At 38.4% G+C, this 20388-nt stretch overlaps 1 protein-coding gene across 5 annotated transcripts in view; it reads left to right on the forward strand.

The window, feature by feature from the left end:
- The window catches only part of LOC141905032 (hemicentin-1-like), a 91646-nt gene that overhangs the window by 62858 nt on the left and 8400 nt on the right, over positions 1–20388 (forward strand). For 4 of the 5 annotated variants that reach the window (XM_074793745.1, XM_074793747.1, XM_074793746.1 and 1 more), the window contains exons 2-6: positions 5291–5403; positions 7928–8147; positions 11729–11755; positions 13784–14065; positions 17035–17058. In XM_074793745.1, the coding sequence (XP_074649846.1) occupies positions 5291–5403; positions 7928–8147; positions 11729–11755; positions 13784–14065; positions 17035–17058 (666 nt within the window). The remainder of the gene's footprint in view (positions 1–5290; positions 5404–7927; positions 8148–11728; positions 11756–13783; positions 14066–17034; positions 17059–20388) is intronic. The other variant, XM_074793748.1, reaches the window with a different exon arrangement.

Below are 20388 nucleotides of genomic sequence, written 5' to 3' on the forward strand. Positions count from 1 at the left end.
GAAAAATCATTCTATCTTATAATACCTACGACCCATGTGTCTTTAAACCCTAAAGAAACATTACGAAGGTTGATTGTTTAATGAGAATTATCCAATTTAAATGGCGCAGTTCGTCACGCGACCTTTCCGTTATATTCTGTCAACACCGTTACCGGAGTCGAGCAGAAGTTTAACTATTTAAATGTCATCATTGCGCGCGTCTCGCCGTTGATATGAATGGGATCATTCCACCGAGCGAAAGTGCCTGCCACAATCCATTAAGCTTAATCAGCCGGAGCCTTTTCATCATTCACGTTAATGACATAAACTGCTCATTAAAACAGCTCCTGGTTAATGAGAGACGTCAGAAGAAAACGCTTAAACCTGCCGCTGCGGCATCGAATGAAATCAGCTAAAGTTTATCTCTTTAATTGAAAATGTTCCCCGAGCTCGACGACAGCCGTGTTCGGCGACATTCCGTGGGGGCCATCGTGTGATTGAATTCTGAATTTTATTGAGCAACGCGGCCTTTTTTATACTCTTTATTCGAATGTCGAAATTGAAGTGACTTATTAACTGCTGTCTTTAGCGTATAAATCCCCGGATGAAACACTCGGGCGAGCGGTTATTTCCCGATATCGACTGACGGCCTCGTTACGAGATTCGAATCCCGACAAATCGCACTTATTTACCGACTAACTAGAAATTCATCCACCGTCAGAGATGCCAATTTACCGCGCAAAAAATGTCCCCGTAACCGTTTCATCTCGTTTCGCAGCCATATTGATTTATTCATGGCCTGTGATAATCTCTAATAAAACAAGAACCTGATCAAACGGCGTATAGTTTTGCTGACGAATAATTTCATTCTGCAGTTGGCGCCGTCTCGCACAGTTTTACGAGGGCTTATAGTGTTCTTTCCCCATTGTTAAACCGCCTATTAATTAATTCATGGTTTCGTTGTTGTGCTCGTTGTGCTGGAAGAGCTCTCCGTTCCGAGCCGTATACTCGAAAATACGTATACGTGTGAAATTTCATTTTTTTGTATATCGGAAAAATGTTCGAGTTATACAGCGCGGCGATTCCATAGTTATATTTCCGAGGGCCCCGGGGCGATCTAGTCGAAATAATCACGGCAAATCAGTATGCGACGGCATAAAGCCGGCATCTTCTGGCGTTTTGCTTACGACCGCGGTTTGTTGCGCAAATGGCGACCGTTCGGAGATTCCGACCAATCAGTAAATTAGATCTCGATGGACGTATCCCGCTTCCTAGCCGAAGATGGAAGGTACCCAGTGGACTTAGTTGTCACTGTATACGAAGCGCCAGAAATATGGTCAATATGTTATCCGGTTGAAAAAGTACCGTCGAGTAGCAACATGTCAATAACGGTTCGAGATCGTATAAATGGATACAGATACATTGTGTATCGCTAGGAGTAACCTTTGTCAATTTAGATATCCCCGACGCTCGGTGATATATACGATTTCGAGCTAGTCGATGCGAGCTGACGGTTCCAATCCCCGGGAGACGAAACGAGAATGTTACCGACGAAACAAGCAGCAGCAGCAGCAGCACAACTCGCGCTGAAGATAGGTTCGATTTCTTTCGAATATAGCTGCTACATGTTTCACAAAGCTTTGTATTTTCACATGAAAAAAAACCGATCATATCGTATGTAATATTCATGGACGTTTAATCTAGTTTATACGTCCAAGATTTATTGAATATTTTCGCAATCTTTCAGTGGCTATTTATAGCCATTCGCTTGGCCGACGTTTTATTAGAAAAGTTCCCCGGTATACACGAACCTAATTATGCAATTCTTGTCGTAGTAAAGCGAGCGCGTTGTCGACGTCGTAATCACCTCCGCTGCTTTAATAGTCCCATTTTGAATCTGAAGTTGTGACATTTTTGTAAATGAATGTGACTCGCGGTTAACGAGTCGGCGCAGCTGGAAGAATGCGAACTTGGTGCCGGTAAAAATCGAGTCGTAGGTGTTATGATTTATGACGATATAGTCGAAATACATGTGTACCAACAGAAAAACGATACGTAATTTGGTATTTGAAATTCAAGACAGACCAGATGTACGAATGAATGCTTTATTTTAAAACGTAATTTACAGCAGTGAAATAAATGAATACAAAATACAGTAAATTATACTTGGAAGGGTCTGTAGAAACTAAGAAATAGTTTATATAATAAAGGTCCGGCTAAAAAAAAAGAAAAGAGAAAATGAAAACATGCTTTCAGTAAACCCTCAAACACACAAAATGGACACTTTTTGATTAATGTTTATTGCGAAGTACAACTTTTTGGTAGAGTCTTTAGGCTTGGGGATGTCCTTTCAATTATGTATGAAATGTGGATAACAAAATGCAACATTCATAGAATTTCGTACATGTATTGATAAATAAATATATCATGTTAATATAAGTAATGTAACTATAATATTAACGTTTGACCTGGGGATACATTTTATGATATAACTGAATCATTCCATGAGCAAAAGTCGTCTATTTATTCCTAAAAAAACGATTATGAATTGTCCAGATGTTTTTAAGATTGTCACTGATCTTATTCCAAAAATAAAGAGTTGAAATGAAAATGTTCTTCGACTATTGTTACATGTTTCTAAATTTTGGTAACCCGGTATCAGTAAACTTAAATAGTATATTCATTGCGCCAGCTATTCTGCTTCTATAAAGATATTTTGCCACCGCTTGTCAGCCGACTATATCATATTCTCTTCGTCTGACTAAACCTCGTCTACACTAGGACCTTATGAAACAAGTCGATCCGATTCAGTAACGGGGTTTCCTTCCAAACACACGTTATAATTGAACATGCCTAATTTATATTCGCGTTGTAAAACGTGACTTTTAAGTTGAATATTCGAAAAGGAGCGAACTAAAAGTAGAAGCGAAACCCTGAAATTGAAATCCTGAATAAAAAAATTTCTTAAATCATGCGAGAGGTGTCGCTATGTTTTCGTATGGAAGAGCCAAAAGAGTCAAAAAGCCGAAATTTCGAGTTAGTAAGTCAATGCTCTTCCACAATTTTGACTTATTAAGTCGAAATTTCGAGTGAAGAAGTTAACGCTCTTCCGTTATTTCGACTTATTAAGCCGGAATATCGACTAAGAAAAAAAAATATCATATGGGCCCACAATGCTCTTCCGTCATTTTTCGGCTGTCTAATGTCTATAGTGTAGACGTAACTTTTGCCACTGCTCACATTTCACAATATCTTCATCTTGTTTTCAGAATTAAACTATCGGTATAGAGAAAGATTCCGTGACCCCAACGGTAAATTGAATATATCACCATCTTTCTCTCCTCTCTATCCTCTCTTTCTCATTCTTTCTATTGTCGGTCGGTGATTTACATTTCTGGTGAAATTGTCATTATCTTATTCTTCTTTTTCAAGCGCGCGCAGCGTGTTTTTTTGTTGTAGTTAGATGCATATTTTCTTCCAGCGCTTGTTTTTAAGTTCCATTCTTGTGGTTTCGAGGAAGTACGATTTGTTTTTCATTTAGATTTTTCATTTAGACATTTTAGATTATTCAACCTCCATTATCACATTATCATACATCAAACCCCGGTGGCGACGGATTTCTTGGTCGAAGGTACTTCTCTGGTGTCTCCCTCATTAGGAAAAAGAAACATCGAACCGTGCGTGGCGCTCAGTGGGTTGAGGGAATAAAAAAAGAAAAAAATTATCATACATTTCAATCGGGAATATAAGTATTTCTTTCGGCCGTCTAATTTTTTCGGATATTCTACGCAAAATTTCCAAAATTCCGTAATGATATGTTTCTGCTTCGATTTGTTCATATCCTTCATCTTCTCGGTGTATATTTGAGATGCTGCTTCAAACGGCGAATTGTCGTTCGAAAACATTTTCAAATGTTCAGATATTTACTATCGAAATGAAGATATGAAAAAGTAATTATACTTTCACGGGTATTTCTAGCTATCGGAGAAGCATGCTCAAATAATGATGACCATATCATCTCTCGAAGAAAACCCTCTTTGATATTATATCGATCGATTAATTCCCATTTGAGCTCTTCGTCGGATACGGAAATACGCCGTAACGCATGCGCCCTGGGGTCATTTAAAATTCATGTTTCATTTTCTATCGATTTTTCAAGCACGTTTTTGCCTCTTGTATACACTAGCGGGTACCAGTCTTTTTAATTAAATGTATTGTTAATTGGTAGATTTTTAAAACGTTTTCGTACGAATAAATGTCAACCTATATACAATGTTATTTACGATTCGATTTATTCATTGTCTTTTCTGCCATATTTTGTTCACCCGTATATTTCGTGCTAGCGAGGTTTCTTTTTCACATTCCCCTCCATCGACCTCTACTTATTTATCCAACAACCGACATCAGCGTCCTTACCGTATGGTTTCGTGATACATGTACCATCCCCGATTGAAAAAATCTTCCGTGTTGTATGATGGTAGGGTAGATTGATGATCGTGGTATATAGTGCTAATTTTTATTTCTAACATGTATGATTTGATTTCGTTAGGTGCGTCGCCGAATTTTCTAGCTCCATTGATGATCATCTATCATAGATCTATTTTCACAACTGGCGCTTATCCGATATCAATTTGCGTAATTACAGTTGTTTTTTTTCGACACGGGAAGCTAGCAGCGCGGCGGATCCTTCCTTTACGTTATTGTGCAACAACTTCAAAGCTCGCCGTTTCGCAGCGTCGGCACACACGACCTGCTCGACAGAGAACAACAACCCATCCCTAAAGTAGCTTGATTTCCCGTCCTGATCCGCGCCGTCGGAATACACGTTAAAACATCCTATTATCGGAGTATATGACAGGTTTTTGTTACATACGAAGGTCTGTAGATGGATGTGTTTATCTATTTCCGATAGCGTGTATTGTCTACGAACAATCGTCACCAGCCATTAGTTTGACGGTTCAGGTTCGTGTATATACCATACAACTACAAGAACATCAACGTATGAATTCTTAGTATTTTTTTTTTCATTACATCGATGATAATTCATGTTTTATCGCGTAGAAGTAGATTTTTTTCAAACCGGTGAGGGTCGTTTGATGGTAAAAAAGTTCTATCGTTCATTGGAATGTTATATTCTTTTTTCTTATAATCGTTTTATAAGCGCAGTCTCTAGACTCGTGGGGGGTCCTTTCAATAAACTTTATTCGGTTATATTGAAATATCATATTTTATCATCTTGATATTTATTGGCGATTAAAATTCATTCATCAATGCAATGTAAACTAAACCCACGTATTTTCACGTATTGCAGGCTACTCAATGGTACCCAAGCCGGCTTACAACGAAACCCCTACGAATGTGTCCGTAGGACCAGGTGAAATCGCATTACTCAGGTGTTCAATTCGCAACTTAGGCACAAAAACGGTAAGTTATCGATTTTTTTCGGTCAACACGATTCGTCCAGAGGTCCGCGTTCGAGCGGTCGCATTAAACCGATGTCTAGATTTCTGAGAAACCGGTCGGACATTCTCGGGAGGGATTATGATGTTATTCTTCGTGAACTACCATCGTATTATAGGTTAGGTTTCAAAGTTCATTGCCGTGCCTCTCCCTCTCTCCCTCCCCTTCACCCTCACCCTCTCCATCCCCTCCCCCTCCCCTCTCCTTCTCTTCCTCTCTCCCTCTCTCCCTCTCTCCCTCTCCCCTCCCCACCTATTTGTTTAGGGTGACGTAACGCCGTGAAGCGCCATGTTGGAACGTGTATTAAACGACGCTTTCGTAGTTTTGTGAGTTTATTCGACGAAATTCTACACCCAGTCTATTGAATCGCTGCAAATGACACATCCATTCATCTATTCTTGCCGGTCGCCTGGCAGTAGAAAACTCAAGTATTGGTATTTTGATTGATATTTGCTTTTTGAAACTTCGAACATCAATCGCCAGGCGTAATGCTGCTGCTGCTGCTGCTGCTGCTGCTGCCGCTGTTTTGTTTGTCGAACGAGCGAAATTATTTAAACAATTCCCGCCGCTGTTCAAAGATAGAAATTGCGAACGCCCGAAGCGAAGCAAGTGTAAATTGACAGATCCAACAGACGAACGGACTCGGCGGTTCTCTTGAAACTTCTGAAAACTTTGAAGCGAGTTTAATCGTTTCGCTAAGTAACCAAGCCTATCTCTTTCTACGGCAATCGAATTTGCTTCTTCGGGAGACGTGGCGGGCTTTACCGCTGCGTGTCGTTGAACTATAGCGCGCGTATCTGTTTCGGTTTAAATTGCGTTTGAAATAAAAACAGCCGTCGTTCCTTTCGAAACGCGACTCAAATCAGCCAGCGATCGTAAGTCTTTCGTCGATCGAATAACCGGAATAATGTTTTGAGAGAAAAATTGTAAAAGCCTTTACGCAAAATGCGTAATGTGCGTCGTAATCTATAGCTACGGGCAAATAAATTGCAATTTCGCTTCATGAATGATACATCAGAATCGGTCGGTCCGGATCTTATGCAATTTTCTGCCTTCTCTTGTCTTAAAAGTCGAATCCACAGGTTACAAACCCCGGTTCTTGTCTTGCCTAAATGCGATTTCCATAGATAACAGCGGTGATGATATCAAAAAAATAAATGCAATTTTCGCGAGCATCGTCGACGCCCGATCGGCAAGTGGCCGTCACTTTTTATCATTCAGACAATTTTCCCACTGATTATCGATAACTATCAAGAAATGCTACTGGCCATGGGCCATAATACCGCGTCAAAGACGAAAGAAATGTAATAAAAGCAATACAGTTCTCTGTCAATTTTGCCGAGTAGAATCCTGCGGGTACGCAGTGATCCCTGGCAATCATTTTCGTTCCACTGATGTTGACTAATCGCGCTGGCCCTCGTGCGCGGAGTTTCCTTCTGCGAAGGATCATCAAAAAGAGGTAACGATCGCGAAATAAACGTTAAGAAGAAAGTATCGATCGCCTGGTGACGTGATATATTATCAACGTGGATTATATGATAAATCGAATAAGGAATCAATTGACAAACGCCGAATCAGAAGACAAAGCTATGTACTTGTTTTTGTAAACGCAGTTAGATATATAATGATCAGAAAAAAGGTCATCGCGATCTAAAACAATCGGAGTCGGATAGATTCGCTAGAATGGATTTTTTTCTTGAGCCTTTTTTTAACGAGACCCGAATGAGTCATGGCAATTCGATCATTCACAAATGGCCAAATTGACGGAGGCATCAAACAAACTTATCCATGATTAGTTTACGCTTTGTACTTAGTGGTTTGTGGTATACCTCTTATTTTAACCGCCGCGAATAGTGTTTCAACTGTTGTGACTCATGTTCATCAGTATAGTACCCCATCGTTATTTCCCTGATGTTCTGGTCAAGCGGCTTCTTTTGAAAAGACTCAAAAGAATGAATAACTACAGTATTCAGTGTACAAAACTGCTAAGTGCGGTTGGGAGGAATGACGTTTGTCGTGATGTGACTACAGCTGTACAATGTTCACTGGCGGGCAAAAAGCCTACCTTCTATTCCCGTCGTTCTCTGTCCATCGGGATCGCGAATGAATTGGTAAAACAGTGCTAATGGCAGTAACCCAGCCATCGTTCGGGTATAAATTGGCTATAACCTATATATGCACGACGTGTTTCAGTATTTCTTGCGCTGATCTAGCTGCATCTTTTAGTCATAAATCACTTGATTACAAATGATTACCTGGTGTGATTTGATTAGGTGAAGTTCCATTTAAAAATCCGTATTCGTTTTAGATACCTTTACCGTCGAAGGATATACATGTATTTCTTAACATTTACTACCTGAGTTCGAAAAAGGCATTTGCTGGTACTTATGCGGAGACTTCGGGGCGCGGGGTCGCGCAAATACTCGATCGGCCACGGCTACTTACGCTATGAATGATTCATTTATTATTGCACTTGACTTTCTTGCAGGTAACATGGAGACGAAAATCCGAAAAGCATCCATTAACGGTGGGAAAATTCACATTTGTCAGCGACACTCGGATCAGCGTGAACCATCGACGAAAGTCGGAGCATTTAGAGGAGTGGAACTTGGTCATACGCAACGTTCAGGAGTCGGACGAAAATTTGTATGAGTGCCAAATCAGTACGAGACCAACGATGGTCAAAGATTTTAGTCTAAAAGTCAAAGGTAAGATTTCTCGCTGCCTCTGTGCCTCGCTGACAGTCCTTAGATGCAAAAAGAAAATCTTTCGGTTCTCGGGCCTTCTCCGTCGATATGGCCCGACCCTGTAGGATCGGTTTCCTAGAACGCTCCGGTCTGTAAACATCTATGGAGATCTTCAGGAGGCAACTTGTTAAGTGCTCCGAGTGGATCTTAAAAGATGGCTTAGTGATTTATTTAGAAAACACTTATTATTATTATCAGATTGAAAGGTGCACATTTTCCGACAGAAAGCGAATCGTTCAGTATTTGTTCGTATTAAGTCGTAATAAAACTATTTTTACTGCTGGAACCCACTAAAGATATAATTAGCGGGTGTACTTTTTCTCTGATAAGGCCTTTTTTTAATTACTTGGTGTACGGATCCGCCTACCAGAGTTCTGCACAAATGATCAAAAAATATTTTTCAGTCCTCCTTCGTCACAATTTTTCGATGAAAATCTTTTTTATTATGTTCGTCATAACGCCTGTTCGTCATAATCTAGGATCTTGTAAAAGTTATGTTCATCTCATTTTTTAATTTGCAAGAAATTTTTTTTTTAATTAAGCTTCTCTCATTTCTCCCATCATATGAATAAAATTCATCACATTTTCGCTCCTTTTCATTTTTTTCTGCAGTCCATCCGAGATTTATGTCAAAAATGCTTAAATAATAACAAATTTATTTTTGTATTTTTCCTGTTCCCTTCCATTTTGAAGCGACTATTATAATGAAATCAATTTTGTAATCTTTATTTTTTCCTGTCGTTCTCCCACTTTTTTCCGTACTCCAAGTAATGAGAAAAAGGCGTAAAGAACCTGAAACGAACACACTTAAACATATGTGAACCGTGGATTTTTGAGGCCACTACTGTCGCATTCGCCGCGTGTCTTTCCTGTCCACGTAACGGTGCGACATGGGTGTGGAAGGATCCATTTCGCTAATGAATCACTGAATTACCGATTCTTTTATTCGCTGCAAAATCATTTGAACTCTCTGCGATGATGACAGAAATTCCCGGATATCATGGATACTATTTCACCTAAAAGTCGACCCCCCACGTAGTGCTTTACTTCTTCGTCACAAAAGAATTGAATCTCCTAATGCTATACGACAAATAGATATATACCACACAATCAATCATTTTAGACCGAATTACCCGCCGGCGTAGGTGATTATTTGAGAATAATGACGAAAGGTTCCTGGGAAGATTTAGTCACTTGTTTTATGAAACTGACAAAATGAGAACTTATAGGGTGAGATATCCTTAAAAGAATAATATTTAATACCCTATTTTTTTAATTTGATATACCTATAAATGATAAGTTTATCATTGGTAATTTTAGTTTCAGTTCAGCCATTACTGAGAAATAAGATATTTGACCTTTAACCCTCCAGTCCAGCAAAAACCTATCTTCATGGATTTCCCTTTTCTTAGTTAGTGCGTCAGTTATCTGTTATCGATTTTACGTAAGCGCGGTTAAGTCCAGGGAAGGTTCCTATCATCTTGACGTAACTCGCAATATAATAGCCTGAGTGTCGATAAAACTCTGCCTTGCTGTAATCTTTGGCCTTATCACGGTCACTCCACATAGTCATTAGCTGTTGAGAGTGAAACACAGCTCCCTTGGTATCCACTCGCCGCTGCTCTGGCCAATAACAGTTGGCCGCGGCGAAATTCGTTCATCAAGCCTATAATTGGCCATTTCGCCGCTACCTGTTCAGTAACCTCGAGGGAGGTCAGGCGTTCCGCGCAAAATAACTGTCAACTATATACGAGTTGATAAACAGATCGTGCGGTCTAACTGACTTCGTTGACTCCAGCCATTTCGATTAGGTCAGAGCCATTCAACTTTAATGTCGCTTCCGAAGCCAAACGTCATAGGGTCCAAAAGTAATGGTCACTGAAGTGCTATTTGCTTGATGTTCCTTTGCGGTATTGCTTAGAAACCACTTTCGGGAAATGAGATACTTCATATCATCCATCGCTTGATTTCCCACAGTAACTTCGATAGCCATTTATTTGATTATATTTTCCCCGTCTCCCCCTGTCTGGTCCATTAAAAATCTTATGAATTTGAAACTTACCTACTGAAATATGAAGCGAGGAATGCTTCGTTCAACCCTGACGATCGACAGTTAATGTCAATCACAGATCTAGTAATGAAGGGGCTCTATTAACAATGTTCTTTTTTTAACTTTCGAATTCCAAACTCTAATTGAGGATTAACTTCAGTCGACGCATATTCATTCTGAATTTTCGTTTGTTCATAATGCGCTTAGGCACAAACTTCGAGGAAAACGCTGCACCTTGTCTCTGTTTCATCTATATGCAACGTACGTCGATATTATTAACAACAACACAATGCGTTACATTAATCCTATCATGTTCCCTGTGGGCTGTTTTTCAGTTGCTTTCAGTTTGAATATGCCTACTAATGTTCGATTGATTTCGACGTCGTACCGCGATGAAAGGGATGCCTCGGATGACAATGGTTAGCCATTTGACCCTTTGAACGTCTGCCAAAGTGAGGGGGCATTCACGATATGACTATCCTGAAAATACGATGATTCAATTATTGACTTTTTTGGCGACGGCTTCAAGGCATTTGACAAAGCCGCCCTTTTGAATGGATGGACTTGTTTGTATTTGGAGGTACCATCGGTATTTGATAAGATATTCAAATGTCAATCATATTATACTCGTGTTGTTATATGAAATGAGAAAATTTCGAAACTAAATGCCGTCGTCGCACGTTAGGTGTAATTAGAAATATGAGAGACGAGATTAGCTTACTCTCGTAGCCAAGAAGTACTAGTAGGAGATGAATGAAGATGGATCGAAATCGGATATTGACGCGAAGTTCATTTAATAGAAATGTATGCAATGTATACATTTTTGCCCGTTTTCACTCTCGAAAACCGGGTAAAAAGTCACGAAACGGGGTCGTTAGCAGACTTGCTTTTTAATGCTCGAAACATATAGTCGGGTCCCAGCAGGCTAGCGCCAGCCCGTCATAACAATAAATCACAGACGCCGAGCGGTGCAGCGAGCATTCCCAAACGATAACTGACATCACGAAATATTGTTTTCCCACTGCACCCGGCCGGCTTGATTAATGCGGCTAAATGTAAGATTAATTTTGATCGACGAAGCGATAAAAGTTTAAACTCAACGGTGAAAGAATCTTTATATATACGGAATGTATACGCGGCTTCTTGACTCTTAAAAATCGATGACTTTTATTTTCGGCAAATCTCCCGGCAAATCTCCGGATGATACGTAACATAATACATCGAGACCTGCATAAAGGGCCATTCTTCGCATCACTGCCCTCGCTCTATGAATGAGCATAACTGGACTTACCGGTAGCTTTCTTATATCTCGGAGTAATCGTTTGATTCCAAGCTTATATTAATCGTGCTTATATCTTGAATTTGTGTGTGCTACACCTCGTTATAAAACTGTCTTAAAACCCTCGTTATACCGGGTCTATTGTGGCCTCAGGAATAGTGTCGGTCAAACGTATAAAGGTTAAAATGTCTTTTCGCTCTTGTTGTTTTACAGAAAGACCGCTTGAAGGAGGCGATACAGGTAAGAACAATGTCCATATCATCCCGTCTTCGTTAAGTATCGTCACATAATAACTAAAAAAGTTCTTTTCTTATCGACCGCTGAATCATCAATTGATCAATTTTCAACCATTCCTTTCTTCTAATTGCACAACAGTATATTTTTCTAGCGTATTAACTATAATTTATCAAAATTTTGATTATTGTGGACAATTTTTTTCCTCATTAATTAATTCATCGTTTTAGCTTTGAAATATGATTACGATCGATGGAATGGTAGAGTACATTCCTCAGAACTACGCGTGAACTCTTTCCTTAGCTTTTAGATAGAAATCACGTTTCCCTATCCTTGACCTGTTAAGCTTCGATTTAGATTAAATTCAGAAATGATTTCCCAAAAAGAAAACAGTGTAGAGATTGTTAAAAATGCTTTTAAACTCACTTTTTCGACCTAGCTAGAACGATAGCATGATTGAAATGCTTTCCTCTCAAGATTGGATAAAGGTTTTTTTCTTATTAAATTTTCATTCTGTGTATGTGAATTGGCTTTTGGGTTTTTTACACGGTGGAATATGACGACGATGAACTTTCATTTTTCGAATTATTTTTCTCCATTTTATCCCGGTTCATATGTTTTGTATCCCTTCGGGAAATCTGCTTCGGTGTGTTTAAAGGCGGGATCGCGTTCAGATGCTCGATTTTCGAATAAAATGTACTATATTCGTACCGACCTTGACAGTAAAAAGACTTGTCAACACACTTACAGTAAAGGTAAACAGATAACTCTGACATTCGACACCGGTGTTCGGATAAGATCTTCAGAAAATCTACCACGCCGTATTAATATGATTCCCGACACTGTAAGCTATGGTATACGCGTAGACAATTTCAAATTGGATTTACATTTGATGGAGAACATATATATATCTACATATGTACGAAGTACGATGTCTAAATTATGTATCGCAATTATAAGATGATAATGAAATTAATACTGGTAACCCCGCACTTAGCCTATCAGATACTATTCGCAAAGCGCTTACTCAAATTCGAATGTAACTGTTACTGTAATTCTGATGTGATTAGGGTAGCCTCAAATGAAGCCATTTTCGGCGTTAGTTATAGAATATCCGCTGTGATTAGCTATTCGAAACGAAAGTCTCTCTCCCAAGGGGCGGAAGTTAGAGTAAAAATTTGAAACTTTTTTTGAGATGCGATTAGAACGACAGCATTTAATTCGATTTCTATCGTACTCTGGTTTTTTTCATACATCGTTCACTGTTTTCTGCTTTGAATATCATCGACGCGACGCAAGCACTGGAAAAAAAATTACGATGAACTTTAACATTATTAAGATACGTAAAATACCGTAAAAAAGAAACTCGATTCAAAATCTGAGACAAAAATTCAGATATTCTAAATCGAAGAGATAGAAGAGATATGGCGAAAAGTGATCGCACGCCTTCACAGATAGATACGAATTTGTGTCTGTGTGGCTTACAAAAAAAAGTGATCTGACATTTGTAATTGAGTCCAAATACCCCACGGACACAATATATATTCGAAATCCATATAGTAAAAGATAGCGTACGTATTGAATCGGCACACACCCACGATGTATACATTACACTGCACAAATATAAGTGCAATATCGAACGATCTACCTACTTCGTTTTCCCAATTTCAAAATTTAATGCCATGTTTACATTTATAACGAATACCTCCTCCTCCACACACACACATACACACACACACACACATTATAGATAAAAAGGACGCAACTCCCGCCTAAGACTTTTTTTCAAAACATTGATTGATTCGGCGATGGAAGAAATTTCACGAATTCTCAACGCGCCCTAGTTTACCCTTTGATCATAGCGGAGAATTTATCAAGAGAAAAACATGGCCACGTTTTTGATTGAAATTCCTAACACCCATCTCCAAAACTCGTAATGTAAATATCACAACTCGTATGTCGTGCCTGCGGGCTTCGAAGGCGGCGGCGTTAATAGACTTTTTGACGAGCGTTGCGTATATTTCTGTGTTTCAGTAAAACTGTCGGGCACGAACGTCGTCGAGAACGGGACGCAAATATACCTGCTGTGCAACGCTACCGGAATGAGAAAACCGCCCGAGGACATAACGTGGTATAAGAGCGGTGATAAAATAAACTCTAACGTTAAAGCGAGAATTCTCATAACGAAGCACATACGAGACCGTTCGCTCATCAGCGTGCTGGTAATCGAACGGAGCCGACCCAAAGACAGGGGCACGTACACGTGCGAAATGACGAAAGATATTTCGGCCAGTATCGATATTAAAGTTTATAATGGTGAGTATATGATGTAAGATTCGTAGCCGCAAAAAACGATGATGTCATTTTGTCTCCGCTGTTCGCGAATTTTGGGCGACCTTCGGTTATCGGAGTTAGTCGAACTAAATGAAACCGAATGTCCGTTAGATGGAACTATGGTCCGGAAATGGTCGACAACGCAATTGAGCACGGTCGTTCGGACCTAGGTTCAAGATGGCCGACATTGTGAAATACGTTACTACCGAACTATAGTGCGTTCGGTTATTAGTTCCGACCACTAGTCGATTACCTACGAAAACTGAAGTTGGCCCTGTGTTAAAGTTGCGTGTATTTGTTGTAAATGTGGGTCGATGTTGACACGGCTGCGGCGCCAATATTGTTACCTTGGTTGTTAAACTTTCCCTTACTCACAGCGGACTGGTCGTTAAACGTTCCCGTGTGCTGTATGTATCCGTATCACCACTTCAGCGGACAACAGACGTGCTTTTCGGTTCCACTTTTCTTTCGAATCATTTTTCCCTCATTATTATTTATATCGGCTTAATTAGTGCGGCTTTGAGTGTTTTGTCAGTAACCGATGGTGAAAATGTTTAGAAAAACAAAATTATTCTACGCTATGACCTTAAGAAAGGCTTTTTCGAAATACATGCGAATAACGTATAACCTACTAGGCCTTTAAAATTCGATTCTGGGTTCAACTCTCTACATTATCGCATTTGTTCAGCAATGCAATGGTATACCGACAAAGCTACAGTGGCAAGCGAGGATTCAGCGATGATCCGCCAGGATCGCTAGTGGCACTGGGTTTACTGCGCTCAATTTCCTTCTACATATTAAATAAATGCTAATCGACTTTTCTCATTAGTAAATCAACTTTCAGTGAAATCTATACCATACGCTGAGTGAGAAAGCGGATCTTATATCTATCCGAAGACTCGATTGACAATTTTCGGATTTTGCCGATAATTTTGATGATTTTTTGATTTAAAGTTCAAATTTCATTGAAAATTAACTGATTTTCACTACGAATAACCCAGTGTTTTGTTGCGCTATCTGGCGAATGCCGGTATCCCATTGATTGCGGTAACTACATTCATAAGACGTGTGTATTTTCTTGAATATTTCCAGAATTTGAAAATCAATGGGAAAATCTCGATCTTACATGTGGTGAGCCCATAAGTGCTAGGCGCACAAAAGTCTTCGACCTTGAAAACGCGGTGGATATAAGAGACACGTCATAAACAAAAAAAAAACAAATATTCTAAATAGAATAGAATATAATTCGAAATAGAATGATATAAAAAGTCCTTGGAGGTATCACGTGGGAAAGCCTTAGAAATAGTGGATAAATATATCCAAAACAAGGGCATCTAAGGCCATTTTATTTTTTATAGTCGAGAAGCATATAATATGCGTATTCTTATCCGAAATATTTCATAACCTTTGCCCACCGGTCATTTATCATCGAGTCACTTAAAGGAAAAAAAGAAAATTCGATTCTTTCATTACATTTATCTATTTTCCTGCTAGAAAATTCTGTTTTTGAATATCATATCCTCGGGAGCTTCCGCGCTGAGCAAACAGTAACTCTTTTCATAAATCTTATACGGCGCAAAAGAAGTAATGCCATAATGATTTCCACTGAGGGTAAGAAACGTAGTATTGTAATAATGGAAACCGAGCAACAAGACGGGGGCCATTATAATTAAACATCAAAGCTTAAATACATCGGGGAATAGGTAATATCTTTGTCAAATAAAAGCGACCATCGCAGAACAAGATCTGCAAAAATAAATGGTTTTATTTATTATCAATCTCTAACGTAGAATCAAATTCGAACCGTGACGCATTGATTACACGCTGTTGTTAAATGTTGACTTGTTCGCTTTTTGTTCGTGCATCCCATGTGTGATTTCTTTATTTGCGGCTTAATCGTAATAAACGTTCGTCAACCCAATTATTGGACAAAAATGTTCGGTTTTTGTCCTGCATTTTTGCTTCTTTTTTGAGTTTCAATCGTTCTGAAAAAAAGATCTTTATCAATATCTTTATCATGAGAAATCGAAATTTTTAAGGTTATTTATTTTCGTCGATATCTCCCCGATTTCAGTGATTTTGTATCATCGTTTTGTTGATTTATAGGAATTAAGTACAGAGAGCATAGAGCCAGCGCTTTCAAAAAACGAAATAGATCTATGAAAGGTAAAAGCTTACCTGTTTACCTGTTGTAAAACACCGCCATGAAATTCTAGAAATTCCATATAGTACATCAATCTATGTATTAGTTTCTATTTTCGATTGTGTTCCTTTCGTTGCGTGTTGTTGTTTTGGTAAATGGAAAAATCAGATACGCAGACGTCTATGACGTCATCTTAAACAAACGCCTCCGCACTGACTATCAATTGAAAATCAATATAACACATAAGATCGACCTTTTTGGTGAAATAGATAGCGGCAATGCGCTATTTTAGGTAAATGCGAGATAAATAGTCGAATGATTCACAAATATGAAAAAGTGTTTTACTAATTTTTAATCTCAATTTCGTTTAAACAAATTGCCCACGCTATCACTAAGTCAATACACATACTTCTCTCGTGAATATACTTATTCTTCAAAATATCTACTTTTGCTGAAATCCCCCATTACTTATATGATGTCTACCTTTATCCATAGACCTTTATCCAAATTTCGTGATTGAGCTTTTCATCAAATAAAGCTACCACCTGGTATATTTTGCTACGTGGAATATAGCTTTTCATAGTATAATCTGTTTAACAACCAATGTAACACACAATATAAGAGCGCTATAAAGAACCATTTCATATTCGCTGTTAACCGTACGATGTTTTTAACTTCGAGAGATTTGAAATTGTCGATAATATTATGTGTAATACCATTCATATATGCAAATGAGTGATCTACTCTGTGTTAATGCATTTTTGTTTTATTTTTTTCTTTCATTTCATCTCCTGCATGACAAATCAAGTTGGCACTGCTAATGTTAAACGTGGTAAGAAATCCCTTTATTTTTGTTCCTACTAAAAAAAATACCGATCAGAAACGGTCAATGTTCTAATTGTTCATAATTATCATCAATATCATTATTGCTATAACCTAATATCAATCATATTACTACATGTGAAATGTCCATGAATATCGATCGGAAAACATGACTGATTATTATGCTATGATGCGGCATTGCCTGATGGCATGTTTTTAATTTCTCAATGGCGGGTTTATTTGCAGTCCCTTTTTCAGATTGTTTGCAATTTTTCTTCTTACTTTGCATCACAATAGAAGCGAACGAAAATCATAGAACTAGCGTTTAGTCACATTTACGAACTGTATTGCACTGAAATATAATGTAGTAGGTAGCTTGCACCCACTGAAATATATACGGTATAGCAAGTAGTTCTGCTGTCGTTTTAAAAAGTAAAACAAGCGAAAATGAATATTCCCTTACCAAAAATTAATTCGAAATTGAATTATAGAATAAGCGATTCCAAATTACACTTACTGCAGAAATAGAAAAATTGCACATCTCTATTTTTCGGATCCGTATCTGCCTATAAAACATTCATAGCCCGATCTAATCAACGAACGAATTCAAAAATGATCGTGATCATACGATAGCGAATCGCTACATTTATCATATCCAGTGCATACATACAGTAGCGTCAATATTATCATCGCCATCGACAATAAGTCGAAATCGCCATTTTTCAAGCATGTTCGCTTAGGCTCTTCACACTGTGGGACTTGGGAAATAGCGGCATTTCTGTTTCATATATTAGTATGTTGCACTCCTATCTTATATATTTTCCAGGTACTTCAGTCCTCCATGTACGAAGCGAAAATCTGAGTGGTTCGGCGACGCCTCGTTCTTATTCGTGTCTTATGACTGTGCTTACTCTTCTACTGACTGTGCGGCATTGCTTAGTGTCATGACCGGCTTCTTCTCCGATATAATCTCTACCCCCCTCATCTTACGAATAAGAACCATGTGCAATTATCTGAATTATCAACCACGCCGCCAGCAGCGAGAGGAATAATTAAAACAAAATAGTACGAAACAGTCGTTCAAAATGTGTTCGTTTAGAATGATCGAAAGTGCGGACAGGAAAGAAGACCTATATATACATATATATATATATATACCCGGTTCCTTTTTACCGTTTCCGAACTTAAGTCCGTTTCTTTATAGAGAGCGTGCTTCATAACCTTGACGAGGTGCGGGTATTTTAGAGTACGAATATATACCATATACGAGGTGATTTTTTTCGGGAGTCGTGTGTGAAACGGGATGAAAGCTTAGAATATTGACTAAACTGTGAATATTTTACACACCGTCTGAGAGAGGACTTCACGACGCAGATTGTCATCGGAGAGGTTTTATTTGTAGGTTATAAGTTAAACATTAAGACAAGGCATTTAAACGTCAGTTAAGATTTCGAATGGAGGAGGAACATCGTCTATTGAACAGGGTGTAATATTACGATAGTCCGCAGTACGATAGTTGAATTATGACTTCGAAATATAACCTATGTTTACCCGCGTAAATTGTACGGTTGAAATGTATCATTTATAATAGCGATGTTTATTTGTCAATTTTCTGGTTCATTTGTTTTGTATGATATGGACATGATATGAGTATATGAAGAATATATAGATATTGCTTACCCGTCACACTAATTTTGTAAGGAAATCTCGCGAAGAGAAAAGGAAAAAAAGTAAAATCGTTTTTTAGACGTCTAGTGTAAGCCCATAAAGTAAACGGTATAATGAAATAAACCGCGAAGGCATGTTGCTATATATGTATATTGAGAAATGGGTTTATATGAGTACAATTCGCAACTCGAAAGGTACAACACTAGTCTCAACCACTGTGCATTTTATCAGCAAACTGCAATCTCCCCGACCAAACCGACTCTCAATTCGTCAAAAAGACCCAGAACGCGTAACCTTTTTCTTAGACCTAAACCACATCATCAAATCCTTTTACGAATTTAGCTTTGCTACTTACTCGATTATCCAGGAAAACTGCAATGAAGTCTTCCTGAAAATCACCGGTTTTAACGGGCACTTGACGTGGATTGTATTCGTTGTATATACATATACATGAATTGCCATTTGTAGTTTCATGAAAACAGAAGTGCCATAATGATGTTCGCGGATATGAAATTTGAATCGACGATTGTCCGCTCCTGGACCTTACCTTATTCTTTTAAACGGTGTAATTCGTGGCAATGTGTTTGCCACAACAAAATGATGAACACTATAGTAAAATACGGTCTGATTTTTTTCAGAATGAGAAGCTTATTTTGACTTTTCCTGCCTAGTTTAAGTTGGCCTAACATGTCGGTACTTTTATGTGCAAACGCCATTAATGCATTTACATATTGTTAATTGACAGAACGTCGTGTTTTAAAGCGTATAAATATGAAAACTATTTGATTTTTTCTTCAAAATTCGCTTTTTCGGTGTCCCTGAGTATTTTCAGTTCTCGGTGAGCGCGCGACGGCGTTTTGATGGAAACCTTATAACTCGAATTGTTGTGGTCGGTATGAAAGTTTAAAATTACCCCGGGTCCATTCCCGCGGTAGTGACCACTCGTTCGCTTGAAAAACACCGATGAGTCATAAGTTTGTACTGTGTACAATATTTCTGTAAATATGATATTACGAATTTTTCGCCTCTGAATCGATCGACATCGTTCGGAAATTTGCCTTATTAGTCGCGCGCGTGGCTTAAGTATGCGCCAGTCAATTGAACGCCGTAAATCGATGTACATTTTAGAAACTGATATACGTAGCTGAATTATTGTTATTCCTTTAATTGGTAATGATATAAGTATCTTTAAGTACATACGATACGATGTTGCCACCACACAACAGAAACAACACACTTAGCGTGTATATACATATATATATTTGCTACGTAAGGTGTGGTGGCAGGTCGAGTTCTTTAAGGTCTATTGATGTTAACACGATATGAATGAAGGCTATTAAAAACATGTTGAGAACCTTTTTCACATATTGTATTACATTGACAAAGATATCATATATATACTATTCAAATTCAATACAATATTCATTGTACCGAATGCATGTATCATACTGATTGAAAGACGTGTACATTTATTTCATCTTCAGTATTGTGACGAAATTTTGAAATATCCACCTAACTATTATGTCCTATTAATACAGTTCAGTACACATCATTGGTATGTCATTTTGGACCAATGAACCATTTTTGTTTCAGCCGATATATATCCGTGTACAAAAACAAACACTGCCGATCGATATTTCATCATAGTAAAAACAATGCTGTTATTTCATTT

This window comes from Tubulanus polymorphus, chromosome 5 (assembly GCF_964204645.1).
Source record: "Tubulanus polymorphus chromosome 5, tnTubPoly1.2, whole genome shotgun sequence".
Lineage (NCBI taxonomy): Eukaryota > Metazoa > Nemertea > Palaeonemertea > Tubulaniformes > Tubulanidae > Tubulanus > Tubulanus polymorphus.